The sequence below is a fragment of the Harpia harpyja genome, chromosome 14, assembly GCF_026419915.1.
Source record: "Harpia harpyja isolate bHarHar1 chromosome 14, bHarHar1 primary haplotype, whole genome shotgun sequence".
Taxonomy (NCBI): Eukaryota; Metazoa; Chordata; class Aves; order Accipitriformes; family Accipitridae; genus Harpia; species Harpia harpyja.
This window is the reverse complement of record NC_068953.1, coordinates 954,448-975,833: the sequence shown is the minus strand read 5'-3', so window position 1 is coordinate 975,833 and position 21,386 is coordinate 954,448. Positions and strand designations below refer to the sequence as shown.

At 62.2% G+C, this 21,386-nt stretch overlaps 1 protein-coding gene across 1 annotated transcript; it reads left to right on the top strand.

Annotated features, from left to right (window-relative positions):
* The first annotated feature begins 15,977 nt into the window (after positions 1-15,977).
* CBX4 (chromobox 4) lies at positions 15,978-20,902 on the top strand. The gene is made up of 5 exons (XM_052808272.1): positions 15,978-16,210; positions 16,296-16,339; positions 17,205-17,270; positions 18,037-18,103; positions 18,648-20,902. The coding sequence occupies exons 1-5, from the start codon at positions 16,142-16,144 to the stop codon at positions 19,974-19,976; spliced, it is 1,575 nt and encodes a 524-aa protein (XP_052664232.1). The 5' UTR covers positions 15,978-16,141; the 3' UTR covers positions 19,977-20,902.
* The last annotated feature ends 484 nt before the right edge of the window (positions 20,903-21,386 follow it).

The window sequence follows — 21,386 nt, the reverse complement described above, 5'->3', positions numbered from 1 at the left end:
TTGCCGAGGGTGCGCGGGGATGCGGTACAGCCAGGACCAGGCTGGGAAAGGGATGCCACACGAAGGCTGCGGGAGAGCTGGCGGCACCGAGCAGGATGCGGAGCAGCTTCCCCAAGCTGGAAGATGCTGCGTCCCCTCCTGCAGGCGTGCGGGAACAAGGTCAGGCCCAGCTGCCGCAGCCAGAGGATCACAGCCACCATGACGCAAGCTCCAAGAAGCCTGCGTGCTCAGCCGTGCCTCCTCGCAGCGCAGCTGCCGGGAGGAAAGGGTTAAGGAGCTGCCAGAGCGGGGAATGAGACCAGGGAATTCAGCTGCTGACGCAGGTAGGAGATCTGCAGGCGAAGCATCCCTGTACAGACGCAGCAGCGTCACCTCACCCCTCGCTTGGCTGTGCTGCTTCGGAGCTCCCCCCGCAAGCAGGAGCAGCACGCGGGGAGTGGGCGGCCGACTCAGCTCCACGGATGGAGCAGACCGGGGGCCCTCCTTGGGCTGCCACCCCACACGGTGCTGCCCGGGTCACCCAGCACCACCCCGGGGTGCCCACCCCTCTCCTTCCCACCACAAACACGGCCTGACCCAGCCCTTCTCCTGCAAATTGCCGCTGGAAGGATGCCCCATGGCACCTGGATGCTCACTGGCATCACGGAGGTGTGGGGCAGAGCCGAGCCACAGCCCTGCCAGGAGAGTGGGCACCGTGGGGCAGGCGACGAGGGTCCACACGTGCTGACTTTTCTGTTCTTGAAAAAGCGCTCATCGGCGGTTTGCGTAATAAAAAGGCTCGGAACAAGCAAGGCTGAGATTGATGACCCAGGAAGAAATGGCCACCCGAGACCTGGTGCTCTTGGGGCTGTTCCCCTGCGTGGGATGGGATGGGATGGGATCGGGGGTCCCACGGGACCCCGTCGCTTGGCTTCTCCTGGGCTTCACAGGCAGCACACGAGAGGAAGAGGCAGGCAGTGCTTCTGCTGTGGCTGGCCAGGGGGAAGCAACGAGGGGAGGAGAGAGACCTGGGAGGGGATACAGCCCCACAGAAAGCGGGGGGCAGAGAGGACACGGCCCCCAGGCCCGCACAAACAGCTGGAGCAAGCCCTGAGCTTGTCAGAGCTGGGATGGCCCCCGAGAGCCCTCCGGGCATGGGGGGGGGGTCCCCGAAACAGGAGCCGTTTCCCTTGCAGGTGCATCACCGCTGGCTTATGGGTTCTGCTGCGCCATCCCTGCCGGAGGACAGGGCAGGGGCTGATGCGGGACCGTGGACCTGGCGTTACCAGGGTGCCCGGTGCATCAGGCTCAGGGCTCCGGAGAGCAGAACCGAGCAAGGGCTGTTTGCATCGAGCTCCTGCCAAGGCCACGTGTGCTGCCCCTCCAGGAGCCAGCTGTGAAGTCAGGCCCGATGGAAATATAATGGGATAATCGATGGCCTATTGTCGCTGGGCTTAATTTAGCCGTTCAGGCAGGGAACGAACAGTGTGAATGTACGTAAGCAGAAGCCAAGGCAAGAGATGAATCAGCCCCGTGTCCTCTGTAGCGCAGGGGGGCTGAGTGGGCACAGGCAGCCGGTCTCCCCTGCACCTGCCAGCCCCAGGGCCGCAGCCCCCAGACCCCCACGGCAGCCACACGTGGGGTGCGAGGAGGTGCCGTTAACGGGGATTTATTTCGCTTTGTCTAATGCCAGGTTTAAAATGGCTGCAGCTGGGCTTAGTGTTACATGCGTGCGTCGCCAAAGACCCCTTGCAAGCTGAAACGGGAGCAAGGAAGCTGCTGGGTGTGCTGGGAAGGGGGCCTGAGCTGAGCGCCGGGGACACGGCTCGGGAAGGACATGGCTGCTGCCACGGTCCTTCCCAGCCACTGCCCGGGAGCACCAGCCGCATTCCTGCACCAGCTCCCCGTCCCAGGAAAGCCTTCCAGCCTTTGCCCGACCCAACTCGAAAGGCCCCAATAAATGCCATTTAGGGAGAGTCCCCCCACCCCGTCCACCTCGCCAGCTGGAAGCATGTCCCAATGCACGGCCCCAGATTTCCAGCCTTCACACTTTGCCCTGCTGCTCAGCGGTGCCCACCCCAATACCTGGGGAATCACCCTTCCTTCTCACTGTTTATCTTCCTCGCATTCCTCCGGGCTGGCTCACACCCCACCCTGGCTGGCCCACAGTGCCGCGGCACATTCGGGCTTTCCTCATAAATTAGTCACTGTTCTGTGATGGGTCTGTTATCTGCCCATCTCTGCTGTTCTCTCTGGGCTTTGGTCAGTGCTTCAATCCCTGCCGGTAAGGACGTCCCTGGGGTCAGCCAGAGCAAGTCCCCAGAAGAAATGAGTCCTCCTGCATGACCCCAAAATCTCACTGCCTCCACTTTTTTCCCCATTATTGCCCTCTGGAGCTGGCTGGTTTGACTGCATTTACCGCACATCTGCTGGATCTCAGCTCACTGAACACCTCCAAGCTCTGGTCCTCAGCTTGTGTTGCAGAAGGTCCTACATCAGCTCGGTTCAGCCAAAACACTAGCATGGAGTTCACCACCACTGTATCTGCCACCCTGCTCCTTCCCCTCTGCCTCAGCATCTCCCTCTCGAGACGCCCCTGAGCTCGAGCATCCCCCCGGGATGGATTAGTAGTGTGGCTTCAGCCTGGATTTCAGTTCCATGCTTTCAGCCATGCCAGTCTCTCCTGGTCCCTCTGATTCCCGTGTCTTGGCATCTGCAACACCTCCTGAGTTAGTCTCAGCTGCAAACATCCTCCCTGTGCCATGGACAGCCACTGCCACCCCGCAGAAGATGACATTAGATAAGAGCAGGCCTGGCTCCCAGCCCTGGGGAGGGCGCTTGAATCTAAGTCAGCGAGCCCCTTCCCGGGGCTGTGTGACCAGCTGGGCACGGCCGTGCCCATGCAGGACCAGCCGGACGCGCTCCCCAGCACCCTGAGCACCCATGGGTGTTGGGGTGGGGGCCTGCCTGCAGGGACAGGGGCTGCCTGGCCCTTTCCCAGGTCCAGTGGGGCACAGGCTGTTCTGCAGGGAAGCAACAGGCTGGGGGCGGGGGGCCAGAGCATCCCCTCCGTGGCACAGCCCCACAGCCCCAATTCCCAGTGGCAGGTCCCCGGGACGTGCGGCGGCCCCGATGCCGCAGGCCCAGCGCCAGCACCCTCCCCAGGCTGCCTTTTATGGCCCTGCTGCAGCCGCGGTCCAAACATGGGCTGCGGGAACGGCGGAGCTGGGAGCCTCCCCGGGGCTGGCCCTGAGATCGCCGAGGGCTGCCCCGGACGGACCCCCAGCCTGGGCAGCTGCGCTCGGGGAGCCGGGGCTGAGCAGCAAAGTGCCCCGTGTTGGCAGCACCCCACTCACCTGGAGGGTCCCCAAGCACCCTGCATCCCTGCATCCCTGTCCCTCCGCCCCTGACAGCCCCCATCCCTGCCTCGAACAACCCTGCATCCCTGCATCCCTGTCCCCTCCACCCCTGACAGCCCCCATCCCTGCCTCGAACAACCCTGCATCCCTGTCCCTCCGCCCCTGACAGCCCCCATCCCTGCCTCGAACAACCCTGCACCCCTGCATCCCTGTCCCCTCCGCCCCTGACAGCCCCCATCCCTGCCTTGAACAACCCTGCATCCCTGCATCCCTGTCCCTCCGCCCCTGACAGCTCCCATCCCTGCCTCGAACAACCCTGCATCCCTGCCTCGTGCTCCACCCTGTGCCAGTCTACCGGTGTGCACAGTGTCACTTCGCACCTCCCTGCCCCCCCCCCCCCCCCCAAGCCACACGGTCCCTGCAGCCCTGTCGTGCCCCAGACCAGCACGGCACAGCTTGCACCAAGCCGGGGCAGAGACACAATCCCGGTTTTGCTCACAGCGCGGCAGGGAAATGAGCTGCCAAAGGGCAGCGAGACGAGGAACCGACTGGCACGGCCAGCCCTGGGAACCCTCCTCCCGCCTGGTACCCGGGCAGGGCTTGCGGGGAACCTGTGGCTGGGCGAACTGGGCTCCCCACCGGAGGAAAGGGTGTGCCCCGCTGAGCGACACGGGGTGTGTCGGAAACCAAATGACTCGACCGTCCCCACGGTGTCACCCCCCCAAGAGCGGGCTCTCGCCTGCTGACTTGCTGCCCGTCGCCACGGGGCTCTAGCAGCTCCTCACCTCCGTTTCAGTCCCAGCCATGCTCCAGCTGAGCCCGGGCTCCACCACGGGTCATCGCAGGCTGGGACACACGTGAGACCTCACCGCAGCGGCCGGTGCTGGCCATGCCAGTGGCCCAGGAGGCTTCCAGCTGGTTCCTTCAGTATCCAGCACACCAGGCAGCCACGGGGTGCTGTGGGGAGGGACACCCGGGGTGCACGTCCCCACCTCGTGCAACGAGGCTGTCCCACGTCCCGGTCACCGTGGGAGGGTGTCCTGTGCTTCACGGCTGTGGGCAACCCAACGCAGGGACGAGCTGGGCTCAGCGTGAGCGTCGGGGCAGAAAAGGGAGCGGGGTGGCTGGGTAAGACCGTGCAAGGGGGAGTCTGGGACTGAGCCCTGGGTTGTGCCTGGGCTCCCGGCTGTCCAGTGTGAGCAACGCGAGGAGGCTGCATTTGCTGTATTTCCTGGCTGCGGGCAGTAAATCCTCGGGGACTAGGACAGCGGTTGTGTTTTTAATGACAGAGCTCCATCAATCAGCATTGCAGTCGTCCGCATACCCTGCGATCCCGTCTGCCGGGGCAGATCATCAGCATCATCAAAGCCCCCAGACCCAGGCTGAAGCCACAGCCCTTCCCTGGGCTAACACTCACCTGTGTCCTCCGTGCTCTCACATAGGGAGAGCTGCTGCTCTTTTCTGGTCAAAGTGGCAAAGCTGATTTGGTTGGCTCATTTCTCAGATTTTCCTGACTCTTCCTGGCTGCTGGAAGCCTGAGACTGTCTCAGCCCCCAGAGAGTCCAGTGCCGGGGCTTTATCCCAGCAAGCAATCAAGGAGGGGAGTGACGCAGCCCTGACCACAGCCTGTGCTGCCAACCTGGGAGGATGCTCCTCCGGACTGGGGGGAGCTCCTTAATCCATCGCAGGGAAACCCAACCGGATCCAACAGCTGGCTCCCCAGGCACCGCGGGGGTGTCTTGATGGTGGCCTGGGCTGCCCCGACATGTGGGCTGCTGTTACAGTGCCGGTGACGTGGAGCGAGTGTGCACATGTGGCAATGAGAGCTGTCCCAAATGGTGTCCTGTGTGTCCCTGTCCCAGACTCTCCCCAGGCCTGGTGTGTGAGTGGGGGCGAACGGACCCTCATGTGCACCCCAGAGATTGCAGCAACCACAAGGTACAAAATCTGGAAGATCCCTGGAGCGGGGAAATGCACTTGGGGTGAAGTTCAACCCCCCCCTCCCTGGACAAGGCCGTCCTGCCCGTCCTAGGAGCGCTGGCACTGCCGGCCCTGGCGAGGGGTGTGCGGGGGGGGGGTCTCCCATGCCAGGGCGGCTGCAGGAAAGCGGCAGAGCTGGTACACGTGTTGAGGAGCAGAGGAGCGAGCTCAGGAAGCGAAGCATCTCTCGCGCTGCCCGAGAGACAGCTGGAGTTCCCAGAACCTGCTCAGCATCCCCAGGGGAAACCAGACAGTGAGCGGCAGCCTAAAAATAGCTGCCCAGGGCACACACACTCGTCCGAGAGAAGGGGAAGTGAAAAGGGAGATGGTCTGCAGCTTTCCAAGGAACAGCCCCCAGCCCAGCCACGGCCCCGCTCAGCCTCGTGCATGAAGGGACCTCTCCATCCTTCTGAGGGACAGCAGCTCTCTCCCTTCGCCTGCTAACTGCTCTCCCGGGACATGCCAAGGTCTCCCCTTGCCACAGACAAATCACTTGCTGCCGTTTTCCCATGGGTGACTCTCAGCACTGCAGGGTGGCCGGTGCTGGGCACCTTTCACAGCACTGCTGCTGCTGCCCAGACGCTGCCGGCAACCCCTGCCAGCCATGCTGGGCTCCTGTCCTCCAGCCCAGGATGATTCTTGCTCAGGTGAAAACAGTGCATCCAGTTTGTGAGACTGTGCTTGTGCCATCCTGGCAGCTCATCCTGGGTACACGGTGCCTGGAAGGACCCAACCTTGCCATGGAGCTGCCATCCCTCTGCTGAGAAGACATCATTCCCTTTAAAATATCCCAGTGAACGACAAGCAAAAGGAGAGGTCTCAGTGGAGAAGTTTCCCCTGCCCAGAGAGACCCTCGATGTTGGGGTTTCTCAGTTTGCAGGACTCTCTGGATGGGAGCACCCTGCTCTCACCATGCTGCTTTGCCACTCTCCCATGTGTGAATTGCAAAGTCTTTCCTACAACACCTTTACCTGAACATTCAGCATGAAAAAGCATCCGAGGGCCAGGCACCAGCACCCGCAGAGCCCAGGACAATGTCACTATGGGACAGGACCACTCTGCCAGGCAGGAGTAGTGCAGGATCCCAGGAGTCCAATTTGAGTCCCTTAGCAAATACTTGGCTCTATATAATCAAATACAGGTAGTCCAAGGAGGGGCAGAGGTTGGAGGAGCCAGTCTAACCAGTCAGCGACCAGTCCGTGTCTCCCCAGTAGTGCTCACCCGGCTTCTGCATGGCTGTTTCACCTAAACCTGGCATGAGCCGGTGCACCCGCAGCCGGCCGGGAGCCCAGCACCTGCTCTGCCCTGCTTAACACACATGCAATGGACTGGCAGATTATCAACCTTTTGGTTTAAGGAATTTATACGCCATGCAAATCACATCCAGGCCCAGGGCTGAGCTTTCTGCAGCAGCGGAGTGCCCCACGCCGGGTGCGGGCGCTGACTCGTCGCCCAAGCCCCGCACGTCGGCAGGAGCTGGGGCGCGGAGCGGACCCCCACGCTGCGGGATGCATGGCCGGTGGCTGCCTTGGATTGAGGCCCACAACCCTCTGGGTTTCTGCCCTGCAAATACAGATGGGCTCCCACCCCCAGGCAAACGTGTACACTTCCTAATAGGTTTAATGTAGTTCGACTTGGGTTGGACTAAGCAGCTTTATAGCAGGGAGCGCTCTGGTGACAGTGTAACGCACAGAGGGCGGACAGCACACCCAGTAAATCTTTCTGAAACCTTTGAAAACATAAATACTTGGTGTAATCCGCTGAGAGGATAAAGTGCCAGGGCAGTCACTGGGTTGGCGAAATCATCTTGCAACCAGCCACGGGCTCCGGCTAAACCTGCCGAGGCGATGCTCGCAGAGCGGCGCGGGCGGAAGGAAGCCGGCCGGCGCCTCAAGGCAGGCAGCCGGAGGGAAGGGCTGCTGGGGAGCCATGCCGCTGCCTCGGCTCAGGTGCAGGGAGGATGGAAACTGCCTGACCGCAGAGCCGCGCAGGCTTCCTCCCTCTGCCTGCACGCAGCAGCGCCGTGCACGCAGGCGAGACTCCTCGGCCTCGCCGCTCGGGCGTGAACCAGCAGCGCCCTTTCGAAACCGTGACGCCTCTGTCAAACGCTGCATTTTGCGGCTGCCGGATGCCAGCGATGGATCTGCCGGAGGGGAGAAGCGCAGGGGCCGTAGCTCCTCGCTCCCGCGCAGCAGCGCTCGGTCGAGTTTGCAGCACGGCTGCCGGATCCATCCCGGCAGCTCCCAGCTCCCTCCCGAGGGGACCACGTGAGGGAACCGCGTGCCTGGAGCAAGGCTCCCGTAGCCATTCGTGTAAGGAGAGACCCGAGAGCGCAGCCCCGAACCCACCCGCTGCACGGCCGCAATGCCGTGTGCCGGCAGCTCCGCGGGAGCCGCAGCTCGCGGTGCCGCAGCCCTGGGGACACCGAAGGGCCCCTGGGTGATTCACAGCCCCCAGAGCTGCAGAGAGTCCAAAGGTCCCCATCACCAGCAGTCACCACCTCCGCAGCCCTCGCAGAAGCTCAGCCCAGGGCTCAGCTCTGCAGCGCTCGGGAAGAGCCGGGCAATTTGCTGCCACCACCAGCACTTTGCCCGCCGCCCTGGCCAGCAGTTGCCAGCCTCTGCCGTCTGCCATTCCTGGACTGCGAGGCAGGACATGTGCTGACAAGGCCCTCGCCTGCTCCTCTTCCTGCAGCTCCCTGAGCTGTCCCAGCCCAAACCAGTAATTATCACTTCTGTCTGTGGGCAATTACCAAACTCATGGCCATGATGCCCGGGGAGGGGAGGCCAGGGCGTCAGTTTGGATCGGCGCCACGTGGTGTCTAATCGCCCTGCCAGAGGAGCTGGTCCTGGCAGCGAGTGGGAGTCGTAGCTGCGGCTCGGCCGTGCCTGCTGCTGCACAAACGCTACCAGGCTGCCGTGGGAGCAGAGCCCCTGCGTGGTGCAGAGCACAGAGAGAAAAGTTCTGCTCCTGGGAGCCCGCACGGTACCCACCACACAGGTCCTGGCGTGGGAGGGCTGCAGCTTTCCCTGCTTCGCTTTCTCTCCCTCCTCCCCATGCCCCATGTGCCTGGAGCAGCTCTCTATGGGGCTGCCTGTCACCCTGCCCTTCCTAGGCAGCTCATAGCAGCACCTGGGTGCAGGCACACTCTCCTCAGCTGTAATCATAGCCAATCAATCAATCAATCAATATCTGCACTTAAATAGCTTGGCATAACTAGCTCTGCTTCCTTTGCAGCTGGGGAAGGTCTTACGGATACTTTTCCCTCCCAGGAAGAGTTGCTTGTGAGGGTGGGAGCCGGGAGAGTTTGTGCATGGGATGAAGCAGCCAGGCTACACCTCTGAGGGCGCTGGGCTCGCTGTGCCCTAGAAAGCCTGGCTGAAGCCCCTTTTCTTGGGGCATAGCCCAGCTCCTGCCCAAGAGGGAGAAGTGGCACCGAGTGTCTGGAAGCTCGGTGAGGAGGAACGGGCACGGGGCCGTCCCTGCTCGGGGCGGGTGATGAGCCCGTGGGTCAGAGGAGCAGCCTGGTGTGGGATGAGCAGAGGCTGGTGCTGGCATTCCCGTGGGCGCGGGAAGACCAAGCTGGCTTTGCAGCCACATGAAGTGGAGGAATCAGGTTTTGCCGCATATGGCAATTCCAGCAGCATGCATTATTGCTGAGGTTCGGGTGGTGGTTTATCTCCTGAGGATGTTTTTGGGACTGTTTTTCCCTGTGTTTAATGTTCTCTGAAAGGTGACGCTCTTAAAAGAAACTTCAGGTACAGCTGCTCCAATCTTGTTTAATTACTGAAATGTCACAATAATGCTTTTGTGTTTCAAAACCATAGCCCCTCCAGAGAAGCTGTCTCCCTGGCTGCCAATGCAGAGCTGGAGCAACCTGAGAAGCTCTGGCTGAAATGCTTCCCTGGAAGCTCTGGTTAACTGTCCAGCAGCACAGCTGCGTTGTCAGCCCTTATCCTGCCATCAGACCGCACGGGGCAAACCCCTGTGCCCGGTGACTCCTTTGCATGGTCAAGACTTTGTACTAGATACAAATCTTATATTGTCTTCCTAGAAATGGATAAGGACCGTCCTGGAGGTATGTGCTTTGACTCACTTTATTAGGACTAGTTTGGTGGTTTTGTTCATTAAAGAGCGTGATCAGAGGCCAGGCTTCTGTTTGCTGTGATGGTGGAAGTATCTGCCTGGAGGCTTTTGTCTTTGCGTCTTCAATGTGAAAAGAGCTGCAGCTTCTCAGCCTGGCCCCTAAGAAAAAGGGAATTTCTTGCTCTCATCTTGAGTGTGTTGGAGAGTCACATGGGGGAAAAGCCCTCTGGAAGCCCTGGGAAGCCACAGAGGATAATTTTTTCCCAGTGCCTCTGTTGATGGCATTTCCAAACCACCACCCTAATCACCACCCCAACCTGCTCTCCTCAGCAAGACATCCTGGAGCCTCCAACTTTCTCACGCTCTCCGCAGCGGGTGCAGGGCAGGCGGCAGCGTAGCTCCCGTCTACCTGGAGAATGGAGAGGGGAGAGGAGAGGAAATCCCAGAGCCACCTCCAGGCTGTTATGCCTGGGCCAGGGCCAGCTGGAGCCATCCTGGCTCCTGGCCTGTGTGCGGGACTCCAGTGTTCCTTGTGTGGCTTTTGTTGCAGAGGAACCTTTGTTCAATATGTTTTACTTGGGGTTTTGTGTCCAAAATTAAATCTGACTCCAGTAGCTTCTTGTTTGATTTTGTGGAGTGGCTCGAAAGTTGAGCTGTCTGGGGCTTGCAGCGTGTTGGCACTGTTTATTTTTTGATGGAAGTTTTTGTGATTCCAGTGGATGGAGAAGATTGGAAAAGCTTGCACAAAACATCTCAATCCTTTCACAACTTGCTGAGCGACTCCTTGCTGCTGCCACCAGCGGATTGCAGCCTTGCTGGGAGACACATGCGCAGACCCATTTCTGATGGAGAAAATCTCGTAATTACACTCAGCTGCCAAGGAACAGTATCAGCTTAAGTGATAAGAGGAGGAAGAGAGCTCCAAATACAGCCCTCTCCAGGGCTGCTCGATGAGCCGAAGCGGTCAGTAGAGAAGGTGCAGGGCAGGACAAGGAAGATGATGCGCACCAGGCTCCTTGGGGCGCACAGGGGAAGGGGCTCCCATCTCCCTCTGCCCCAGACCCACAGCTCCCCTCTGCTCCCACCGGGCAAGGGGAATGCGTCCCAGGTGGGAACAAGGGAACGCTTCCCTGGTGCTCGCTGTCTGGTGTCCCACGCAGTCTGCTTTGCTCTGGGGCTGTGGGGCAGGCAGGACCTGGTGCCACCAGCTGAGCGCTGAGCCCTGTGCTGTGGAAGGAAGGTCATGGCCAGAGACAGAGGGACTTCAGTGCCTCTTTCCTCTGAATTTCTCCTGATTTGCCTGACTCTAAGAAGATTAAAGACAGATGGTCTCTGAGGCTCCCTTGCTGGCACCCATGCTTGAGGCTGGGGGTGAAGGCACAGCAGAAAAGGGCCCTGGGGAAGGGGGGTTATTCCCGTCCGAGTCCCCAAAGAATGGAGTCTCCTGGGAACGTGCTGTTCGGTGCTGCCCGCCCTGCTTGCGCTGACTGTGGCTCTGCAGAGCAGGGCTGTCACCTCCTTCTTCATAGGGGGGCTCCAGGGTGAGGGGAGGTGGGAGAGGGGAGTCCAGCCGTGCCCCCAAAACAACTGCTCTCATCATGGTGCCACCTGTACTCTGCGTCTCGGCCCCTCCATCGGCTACACGAAAGCAGGCTCCATTGTGCTTTGTTGAACCGCTGTGGAAGCGCACTGTGTACTCCTGACGAGTGTCTCATTTGTGGGGATTTTGCACACAGCCTCTCCTGGTTTGCGCTGGAAGCAGCACCAGAAAAAAGAATTCACCTGATGTGGCCCCACGTGCACCAGCAGCAACTGCAGCGATGCACTTGTGAAGCCATTTAAATTTCCACGTGATGACCCAGTTCAGGGTGGTTTTGCCTCTGGATTTTCCTACTGCTGCTGTTTCTGTATGGGTGGTGGCAGCCCCAGACCCTGCTGTTGTACTTGGTTTTAAGGCCACCGCACTTGCTCCACGCTGACAGCCCCAGCCTTGAGTGCTCAGGCTCTTTATGGTGCTTTCCCGAGTGTTACAAAATGCTGGGCTCTCTGCGCTGGTTTTCTTCTTGCAGCAGAGTGAAAATACTCTTGTGTGCTCCATGGTCCTGTAGGTTTTACTGGAAGCTTTGAAGAATAAACAGTTTGTTGCAAAGGGGTTTTTGCTGCTTTAGAAAGCCTGTTACACTGGGGGCAGGGCACATGTCACTTCAGCTGCTGGAGCAAAGGTGGTGGGGACGCTCCAGGGGTTTTCAGTGCATGTGTTGGAGTAAATTCCAGCCCAGCCTCCAGCGGAGTTGACTCTTCCCTCACCATTTTGAAACAGCCCTGGCCAGCAATCACTGAGCTTCTCAGCACCAGCATTGGGTTTGAACTGTGAGGCAAAGGGGCAGCTTGTATTTAGAAGGAGACAATAATTGCAAGTCAGCTTTGCTTGTTCAATACTCTATTGACAGATTTGCCTTGGCAACCTGGAACAGGGTTTCATTGTTTGCATCTTACCTCATGGCATCCTATTGATTGGGTGTGTAGGTTTTGTTTTTTGTGGATTTGCTTTCTTTTTTTTTTCCCCAAGCCTACCTACTCATCCTTTTCTTGTCTTTCTCCAGCATGGTGTTGACCTCAGCAAGGGCTATGTTATAATCCGGTTTTCAGACTGGCCACAACTTCAAATGCAAGCCAGAGCTGACAAAAGCAGAAGGGCAAATCCATGAGCCCAGCTGGCCAAGGCTGCAGGCAGCCAGGTAGGAATGAATGGGGCCAGCGCCCTCCCCCTCCCTCCAAGGACACAGTCATGCAAGAGAGTTGCAAAGTCCGTGGCTGGCCGCCTGTGAGAGCGGCCTTGAAGAAAATGCTATAACAATCCATGAATTAACTTTCTGTTATTATTTGGTGCTTAAGCCTGGCGTGCTCCTGGCCTGTTTGGGCTCCAGGAGGAACTGTTGGCCCTGCCGGGGCAGAGGGGAGGAAAAGCTGAGCACCTAAACTGCAGCCTTGGAGTTTTCTTGGTGGAGTTGGAGGATTACAGCTGAAAAAGAGTTGCTGGTTTGAATTGCTAATAATGATACAGACTAATGAGCAACATCAGAAATGATGGCGTGTGTAATCAGTGCTGCTTGATAGCAAACATACAGCAGGTCTGCAGGAGCTACTGGCGTAAGAGGTGAGGGGAAGCGGAGCATCTTGTGTTTTGGAGAGGCAGAACCCAACCCAAGTGAGGCACTGCTACAGAGCTGGCTCTGTCTCTGGGGTAAGAACTTTATAAATAATGATGAAAAGAGTAAATCTAGACAGACATCAGCTCTGGGTAGTAGGAGGGAACATGGCCAGCAAGTATTTGAGGGGAAATTGCCTTGGTATGCTTCCTAGCACCTGCAGGAAGCCCATCTGTCTCCGGCTGTTAGAGGTTTTGTCTTACAGCTGCACCCCAGCAGCCCCCACTCTGGATCAGGCCCTTGCCGGGCTGCATGGCACATGGGGGTGGCTGGAGCCCCCCCACTCCATCTGCCCGCTCCTCGCACCTCTGTCTGGGACAGAGTCCTCCCGCTGAAAGGAGCCGTGTTCCTATTGACGATGCTCTGCAGATAAAGGGGAATCTAAATTTTCGCACAGGTGTGTGGCAGAGGGGAAGAATACCCACAGAATGTGTATCTGCACCTCGAACCTGCCTTATAAACAGGCAAATCAAACAAAATGCATGGTATTAACCAACTGCTAACTTGGCTTTAAAAGGCAGCGGTTGGCTCTTGTTTCTTTTGGTTGGAAACCCTTTTTCTTTTCTCATCTCTGTGATATGCCCCAACCAGTTGAGAAGAGGCAGCAGTTGGAAACGTTTCCTGCTTTCCTTATTTAGGATATTTTATGTGGTTCAAATAAGGTGTCCTCTTTCGAATTGACAAAGGGAGAGATGTATCATTTCATGAACTGCTGCTATCTGAGCAAGGTAAGAGAGAGAAAATCACCACCATTACAATCATTACTGCGAATCATGTGCAATCAGCCCAGTAACAGAAAGCAGATGAACATCCTGCAGAAACCTACAGGACAGGAGCTGGTGCTGAGCTGCAGGAGCCACGAGCCAGGCAATGATTAAAATGCTTTTAATGTTAGTTTTCAGTGTCGCTTTCACCTTTTTTTTTTTTTTAATACATATATTATATTTCATCAATGGCCTCTCATACTGCTCCCCAAGCAGGTTCTACAGAGATGCCAAGGATGTCTGGTCACACATTTAAAAATATACATATTTTATATCTATCTATATATATATGCAGCTAGCTAGCCCCTGACCTCCTTATCTCCCATTCCCGGCTGTGTCCTGGGAAGAGCTGAGCCTTCCCAGCCGGGCTGGGCCCGGAGCCGCCGTGGCTCTGCGGGCTGGCCGCGTGCTGCAGCTTACCCAGATTGGAGGGGAATCGCACCAAATTGTGCTCGTCCCTGGGCATTTAGTTTTATTGCAAGCATTAGTGGTTTGTGCTCGGCTTGTCTCCTCTGGCAACAGGAGAAGCTTGAAATGTCAAAGGGGAGGGTTAACAAACTCCGCTGGCATAAATTTCAATGAATGTATGTTTCTTAGGAAAACCGCTAAGTTAAAAAAAAAAAAAATTTAAATCTTCCTGTCTGTGCTTTCTTTCGGCTGCTGTTCACAATGGATAATAATTCTTACATTAAGCCCCTTCGGCCCTCCAGGGAAATCAAAATTGTAATATCAGTTTGCTTTTTATTGGCTCGGCTCTACGATCGTGGCGGCTGCGTCTTTGTTACGGTCTCCGGCGCGGTGACATTCAGCCGTGCCCCCCCCCCCCCCCCCGGTGCCCCCACACCTCCAGGCCCGGGAAGGGCCCCTGAAGGCACAGGCTGCTGCCGACCGGGGCTGCCCGGGATGGGGGTCGGGAACGGCGACCGGGAGAGCCCGCAGGCCTCGGCGGGACCGGCCCCGGGGCGGGGGGGGGGGGGGGGGGAACGGACACGAGCATCCTCGGGGGACCCGGCACTGCTGCCCGACCCCCGGCAGAGAAGCCGCTCCGGGCCCCGGTGCCGCTCGGGCTCGGCCCCGCCGCTCCCGCACCCCGGCGAAAGTTGCCGGGAGCCCCGGCCGCGGGGGGTCCCGGCCCGGCGGGGAATGCTCGCCCCGTGCGTGGGCCGGCGGGACGCCGCGGCCCGGCAGAGCCGGGGCGGTGGTGGCGGCGGGACCCCCGTCCGCCCCGGCCCGGGGGCGGCCTCGCTGCGCACCGGGCGCGGTGGGTCCGGTCCCGCCCCGGCCGGGGCTCCCCTCCGCCGCCCCCCCGCGCGTCCCTCTTCCCAGGCGGCGGCTTGGGGGGGGGGGGGGCAGAGCCCGGCACCTGCGGGGACCGAGCTCGGCCAGTCCCGAGAGCCGAGACCCCCGGGAGGGTCTGGGGGCTCCAAGCGGCGCCACCCCCCCCCCCCCGCCGGCAGCGCCTTCCCGGGAATTGCCCCACGCGGGGCCGTACCCCTCATCCTGCCCCCCCCCCCCGGGGTGCCGTGGCCGGGCCGCGGCGGGGAAGGGCCGGAGCTGCCCGCCTCCACGGCGGGGGCTCCGCACCGGGAAGGTGCCCGGCTGCTGGCGCGGCTCGGAGCGGCCACGGGGCACGGCCGGCTCCGCTCCACCTGCCCGGGGGAAGGTCGCCTTCCGTTCCGGCACCGCCACGTTCCCCGCAGCAGAGCGGGGAAGGGCTGGGGGTCCCCCCCGCCGGCAAGCCGGGGATCGGCGCGGACACGCGTGGGCCTCAGCCTACTGCCCTTCATCCGTTCAAACGAGAAGCGAGTGCGCGGAGCCGCCCGCCCCGGGCTCTCCGCCGGTCCCCGCACGCCGCCGCCGTTTGCGGCTTCCGGCACCGGGCGAGGAAAACTCGCCGCCACCTGCCCCGGCCCCCCCCCCCCCCCGGGTCCTCCGGCCATCTTGCAACGGGGGGGATCCCCGCCGCTGGCTGCCCTCGGACCGGGCTCCCCGCCGGCCGCAAGGGACCCGCCGAGCAGCGCGGCGCCCGGCCCGGGAGCGGGGCTTCGGGCTCCTCCGGGCCGGTCCCCGCGGCCGCTCCCTCGCACCCGCCTCCCGCTGCGGGCCGGGCCTCCACGGCAGGAGGCGGCGGGCCCGGGCCGGGCGGGGGGTGGGCGCCGCCGCCCCCCGGGGCCCAGGGCAGCCCGCGACGCGACGTGGCGCGGCGTGGATTCCTCCCGAGGGCCCGTCCCCCGCCCCGGGACCCCGCCGGCCCCGCGCGGACATCCCCCCCCCGGGCACCGCGCATCCTCCGGCGGCCCCCCCCCCCCCCCCCCGACACCCCCTTCCTCCCCCCGGGCGGCGCGTGTCGCGCACCTGCCCCGCGGGCTCTGCCGCCCCCCGCCGGGCCCGTGGGGGCCGTGCTGAGTCACGCGTGGGGCGGGGGCCGGGCTGCCCGCGCTGTTCCCCCCCCCACCCCACCCCCCCCGGCCCTTCCCCTCCCCGCCGCTCCTGCCCGGCCCCCGCCCGCCCCCTCCCCGCCTCGCTCCCCGGCAGGTCTGCGCCAATCCCCCGGCCCCGCCGTTGACGGGCAGCCGGGCCCGGGAGGCGCCGCCTCCCTGACGTCTCGCTCCGGGATTTGCACGGGTTTGCGGTGCCGCGGCGGCCGGGGCTCAGTGTCTGTCGGGTCGGCGGCGGGAGCTGCCGGAGCCGGAGCCCAGCTCGGCTGCAGCGGCGGCCGCGGACGCCCGGCCCCGGCCCCGGCCCGGCCCCTCCCGGCTGCGGCATGGAGCTGCCGGCGGTGGGGGAGCACGTCTTCGCGGTGGAGAGCATCGAGAAGAAGCGGATCCGAAAGGTGAGGAGGGGCGGGGGCGGCGGGGGGCGGCCGGGCGGGCGGCGGGTCCAGCTGACGCCGTGTCTTTGCCTCCCGCGCTCCGCAGGGCAGAGTCGAGTACCTGGTGAAATGGAGGGGATGGTCGCCCAAGTGAGTACCGAGCGGGGATGGGGACGGGGATGGGGATGGGGTAGGGGCGGCCCGGCCCGGCGGCGGGGCACCGCCGCGCTCGGTGCCCCGGGAAGGGCCCCGGCCAGGGCGGGCGGCGAGAGGCGACCGCGGGGGCCCGGTGGTGGCGGCGGCGGGAGCCGAGCGAGGCGGGCAGGCGGCGGCTGATGTGCACCAGAAAATGGCTCCTTCCCCCTTTCCCTCCTCGGGAGCCGGGCTCCATATTGCAGAACCGAGCGGGGGGGGGGGGGGGTGGCGCGGGTGGGGGGGGGGGGGGAGAAAGGGGGGGAATAACCGCAAAAATAACCCGCGCCGCCCCGCAGCCCGCGGCGGGCGGGCGGCCCCCGAGAGCCGCCCGCGGAGGCGGAGGCACCGGCCGCGGAGCGAGGGCGGCCGCTGCGGAGTATTTGGGGTTTGCATGACAGTGCCGGCGGGGGGGGGGGTTGGTGGTGGCGGGGGGGGTAGGGGGTGGCGCGGGGGGAGGGGGTCCGCGCCGCTGTTCCGGACTCAGCGGCCGGGTCCCTCCTCCGCGCCGCGGCCGCTTTCCTGGGTCCGGGAAAGGGGATTTGGAAAATTTCATCATGACATGCCTAGAATTCCTCCGGAATAATAACTGCGCTAAATAAACAGTTCCGTCCCCGTACCCCCCCCACCCCCCGCGCCTCCCTCTCTCCCTCCCCCCCGCCCATCCCCCTCCCCCGGGACCCGAGCCCCGGACACCCGCTCCCAGGCGGGCCCGGTGCTCCTCGGCCGTCAGCGGCGGCGGGGCGCCCCTTGCCCGGGACCCCGGCCCCCCTCCCGGCGGGGCCCCGCGGCTGACGGCCGCTCTCCTCCCCTCTCGCACAAGATATAACACGTGGGAGCCGGAGGAGAACATCCTGGACCCCCGGCTGCTCATCGCCTTCCAGAACAGGTGAGCGGCAGGGAAGGTCGGGGGGGGGGGGGGGGGGGGACACGGGACACGACACGACACGACACCGGGAGGGGCGGCGGGCACCCGCGCCCGCTTCGGCAATTGCAGATGCGTCACGGAGCCGGGGGGCCGCGGCGGGGGAGGGCGCGGGACGGGGGCCCGGGCTCGGGCTCCTCGGGGGCGCGGCCCCGGCGGGGCGGGCGGGCGCGGGGCCGCCGGGCGACGCCTCCGGTTCAAGGTTCCCCCCCGCGCCGCGCTCCCCCCACGCCGCGCCTTGCGCTCCTGCCTGCCCGGGGATTTGATGCCTGCGAGTGGAGGAGGCGGCGCTGCTGCTGCTGCTGCTGCGCTTGGACGGGCTTTGGCTTGCTTTTTTTTTTTTTTTTTTCTTCTGCTTTTTTTTTTTTTTCTTCTTTCCGTGCATTTATTTCCTGTAGTATTTTGGCGCAAACTGTAAACTTCAGCCCCTCGCTGCAGCGGGGGGAGGCGAGAGCGGGAAAGTCGTCTCGCCAGGCGCCTGCTGCCTCAGCGGGTCGGCCGTGCCGTTCCCCCCCTCCCCGTCCCGCCGCCTCCTGCGGGACCCCCGGCCTGCGGCTCCGCACCTGCAGGGCCTCGGCTCCCCTCCCGCCCCCCCCTCGCACCAGCTCGCTGCACCCGTGTAGGGTCATTGGCACCGCAGGAGCTGCCCCGCGTGGGGCGCGGGGAGGGTTGCCCCCCGGGGGTCCACGTGCCGCCGCGGGGGCCTCGCCGTGACTCTGTGTTCCCGCAGGGAGCGGCAGGAGCAGCTGATGGGATACCGCAAGCGGGGGCCCAAGCCAAAGCCGCTGGTTGTGCAGGTAAACGCATGGTGGAGCCCAGCCCCGCACCTCCCGGGCAGCCTGTTTGCAGCGCGGCCCCGTCCCCAGGGAGCCGCTTTCAGCGGGTTTCATCATGCTGAGGAGCCGTGCGTGCAGTCTGGGCGCTTCGCGATGCCCCAGGGACCCCCAGGCCCCAGCGCTGAGCTCATCGGGCGGTCCCAGCCCCCCCTTCTTCTCCGGGCTGCAGGGCAGACCCGCTGCGCCTGCAGCCGAGCGGCATTAGCAGGCTGCTCGCAAGCTCGGCAGCAGCGGTCCTGCTTGGCCCCTGTTCCCGGACAGCTGATTGAAGGGTGCTTTTCTTCTTTTCATTGCTTCATTAATCTGGAGCAATGCACAGCCTGTAAGTTGGAGTGGGCTGGGGCTGCCTGCTCGAGGACGCTGCGCCCCGTGATGCAGCGTCCCGTAACGAGAGCCGCCGGAGGGGCGGAGGTTTCACCGGGGGGGGGGGCTTCGGCACTTGCCGGAGCACCGGCACCTCCGCCTCCGGCACCAGCTGACCGTGGCCCCTGGTTTTGTGTTGCAGCTTCCCTCCTTCGCCCGCCGCTCGAACATCCTCACGGGGCTGCAGGACCCCGCCGTGGACAACAGGCCAAAGCTGGATCTCGGCTCCTCCGGCAAGAGCCAGCAGCACCAGTATGAACTCAACAGCAAGAAGCACCACCAGTACCAGCCCAACGGCAAGGAGAGCAGCATGAAGCACCAGTCCCACAGCAAAGGGAAGTATTACTACCAGCTGAACAGCAAGAAGCACCACCACTACCAGCCGGACCCCAAGATGTACGAGCCCCATTACCAGCCCAGCAGCAAGGAGCCGCAGAGCCAGGCCTGCCTGGACAGTAACAAGAGCCCCCTGGTCGCCCACCCGGACAAGTGGGCTCACGGCCCGGCCAAAAACCTGCTGGGCCCGGTCAAGAACCTCGCCCCGGAGAGCAAGAACGGGGCCGAGAAGAACCTGTCCAGTGGTACCGGGCCTCCCCCCCGGGACAGGGTGGCCAGCAACGGCCTCGGGGGCAAGATGAAGATCGTCAAGAACAAAAACAAGAACGGGCGCATTGTGATCGTCATGAGCAAGTACATGGAGAACGGGATGCAGGCGGTGAAGATCAAGTCCGGGGAGCCTCCGCGGAAGCGGGCCGCGGAGGAGAGGACTCCTAAGAAGGGTGGGGAGGAGAAGCTGGAGGCTTGGAGGAAGCCGGGGGAGGAGAGGGTGGTGGGCAGCAACGCCCTGAGCAAAGCCGAGGGCGAGGGCCGGCAGCCCCCCGCGGAGCTCGAGGAAAGTCCCCGAAAGACTCCCCTGGCCAAGGAGCTGCCCCTTCCTCCGGCGGAGCAGCCCCTGCAGCTCACCACCAAGCCGGACCTCGTGCCCTGGTCCCTGAGTCCCGTCTGCGAGCACAGCCCTTCCTCCATGGGACTGAACCTCTCCAGCCCCGGCTCGCGGAAGCGCTGCCTGTCGGAGCCGCACGCGGAGCGGGAGCCGGGCAAGAAGCGCCTGACCTCCCGGAGCATCAGTGCCCCCACCTGCCTCAGCCCCCCGGCCCCGGAGCGGCCGGAGCCGCCCGCCCAGCCGGAGGTCATCCTGCTGGATTCGGACCTGGACGAGCCCATAGACTTGCGCTGCGTGAAACCGCGGGCGGAGGGCGAGCTGGCCCTGGCGCAGGTGAAGCCGGAGGTGCCACCGGCGCCGGCTGAGAAACCGGCCGCGGAGCCTCCGCAGCCCCAGGAGGCCGCGGAGGAGGAGGAGGAGGAGGCCGAGTCCCTGCAGGAATTCAAGCCCTTCTTTGGGAATATAATTATCACAGACGTGACCGCAAACTGCCTGACCGTGACCTTCAAGGAGTACGTGACGGTGTGAGGTGGGACGGCGGCTGCTCCCCGTGGGAGCTGCCTGCCCGTCCCGGGGCCGCCGGCCCCACCGCCTCCCTCTAAGGTACTGGTGCCCCTTCCCCGGAGCCCACGTGCCCCCTGCCCACGCCGCGGCGGCCGAGCCTGCCGTCTCCGCCGAGGGGACGCCGGCGCAGGGCCGGGCACGGTGGCCGTCCCTGCCACGCGGGGTGTCCTCGCCGCTGCTCCCGCCCCGCGGTCGGGGGCTGCCCCGGGACCTGCGGGCGCCGGGACACGCGAGGACGGGGCCTGCCAGTTACTCAGAGTTATAGTATTATATTTTAACAGTGCTAACTTGTCGAGTGATTCTTGCTCCCGTTTGTACGTGGTGTTATTGAAATGTATTGTTTGAGCTGAAAGCTGGTCGCTCTCTGGCCACGCTAATATATTTATTTGTAGGTATTTATATAATGAAATATAAAGCCTAGATTTATGGAGTCCCTAGATCACCTTATAAACTATATCAAACGACTATTTTCTGTTCTCCTTTTTAACCATTCAGCATTTGTTAGTCTTGTCCCCTTGCCCTCCTTACGCCCCGCAGGACCATCCCCGGTATATATTTTTTGATACTGTACACATGTGGTGTTTCTATGTGCAAAAAAAAAAAAAAAAAATCGTTATCTAAAGCTAAACAAGCTATTATAGAAATTGCTGCTATTAGAAATGTCTAAACTATAAGCTTCCAATTATTAATTGCTTGAATGTAAATATTAAATGGAGATGTTGAAAGTGCATTTGATGTTCTGCAGCTAGTGTAGATCGGATTGCAAAGCCCAGCTGCTGGGAGGTGGAGCGCGAGCTGCCAGCGGCGCTTCCTGGTCTGAGGGCTGTGTCGCGGGGGAAGAAATGTATCATGCAATCATTGCAAAGGACTATAAACCTTTACAAAAACTACCGGGATTTGGAGTGCGTTTGTTACTGCATACGGACGGCACAGAAAGCGTCCCTGTGCGGGCAGGCTGTGGCCGGGGTGCCCCGGAGCAGGTACCTGCAGGTTAAAATCAGCTCCGAGACGCAGCGTATCAAATGCAGTTCTGGCTTTCCCCCAAAAGCACGGACGAGAGCGTGCCGCCCGCGGTGGGTGAGGGCACCCACTTTGTTCCTCGTGCCACCCAGGCGGGCAGCAAGGCCGTAGGAGGCAGCGGTTCGGTGTTTCCCTCTCCCCGCGGTGCCGAGGCAGGGCTGGGCTTCTCCAGAGCAAAACGGGCTGCGTGAGGTCTGCGATGGGAAAACTGGAAGGCGGCTGGGAAGGTGGCTGCGATGGATGGGCGATCGCTAGTTCTCAGCCTGATGCTGCCACCCCAGCGGCATTATTCCTGGCGTTGGGGAGGGTCGCAGTTAGATGAGAAGTTGAACTTCTCCAGAAAGGAAGATGGTC

Coding starts and splice junctions, on each gene's coding strand:
- CBX4 (XM_052808272.1), top strand. CDS start 16,142: ATGGAGCTGCCGGCGGTGGGGGAGCACGTCTTCGCGGTGGAGAGCATC. Junction 16,211..16,295: donor AGAAGAAGCGGATCCGAAAG/GTGAGGAGGGGC, acceptor CGCGCTCCGCAG/GGCAGAGTCGAGTACCTGGT. Junction 16,340..17,204: donor TGGAGGGGATGGTCGCCCAA/GTGAGTACCGAG, acceptor CTCTCGCACAAG/ATATAACACGTGGGAGCCGG.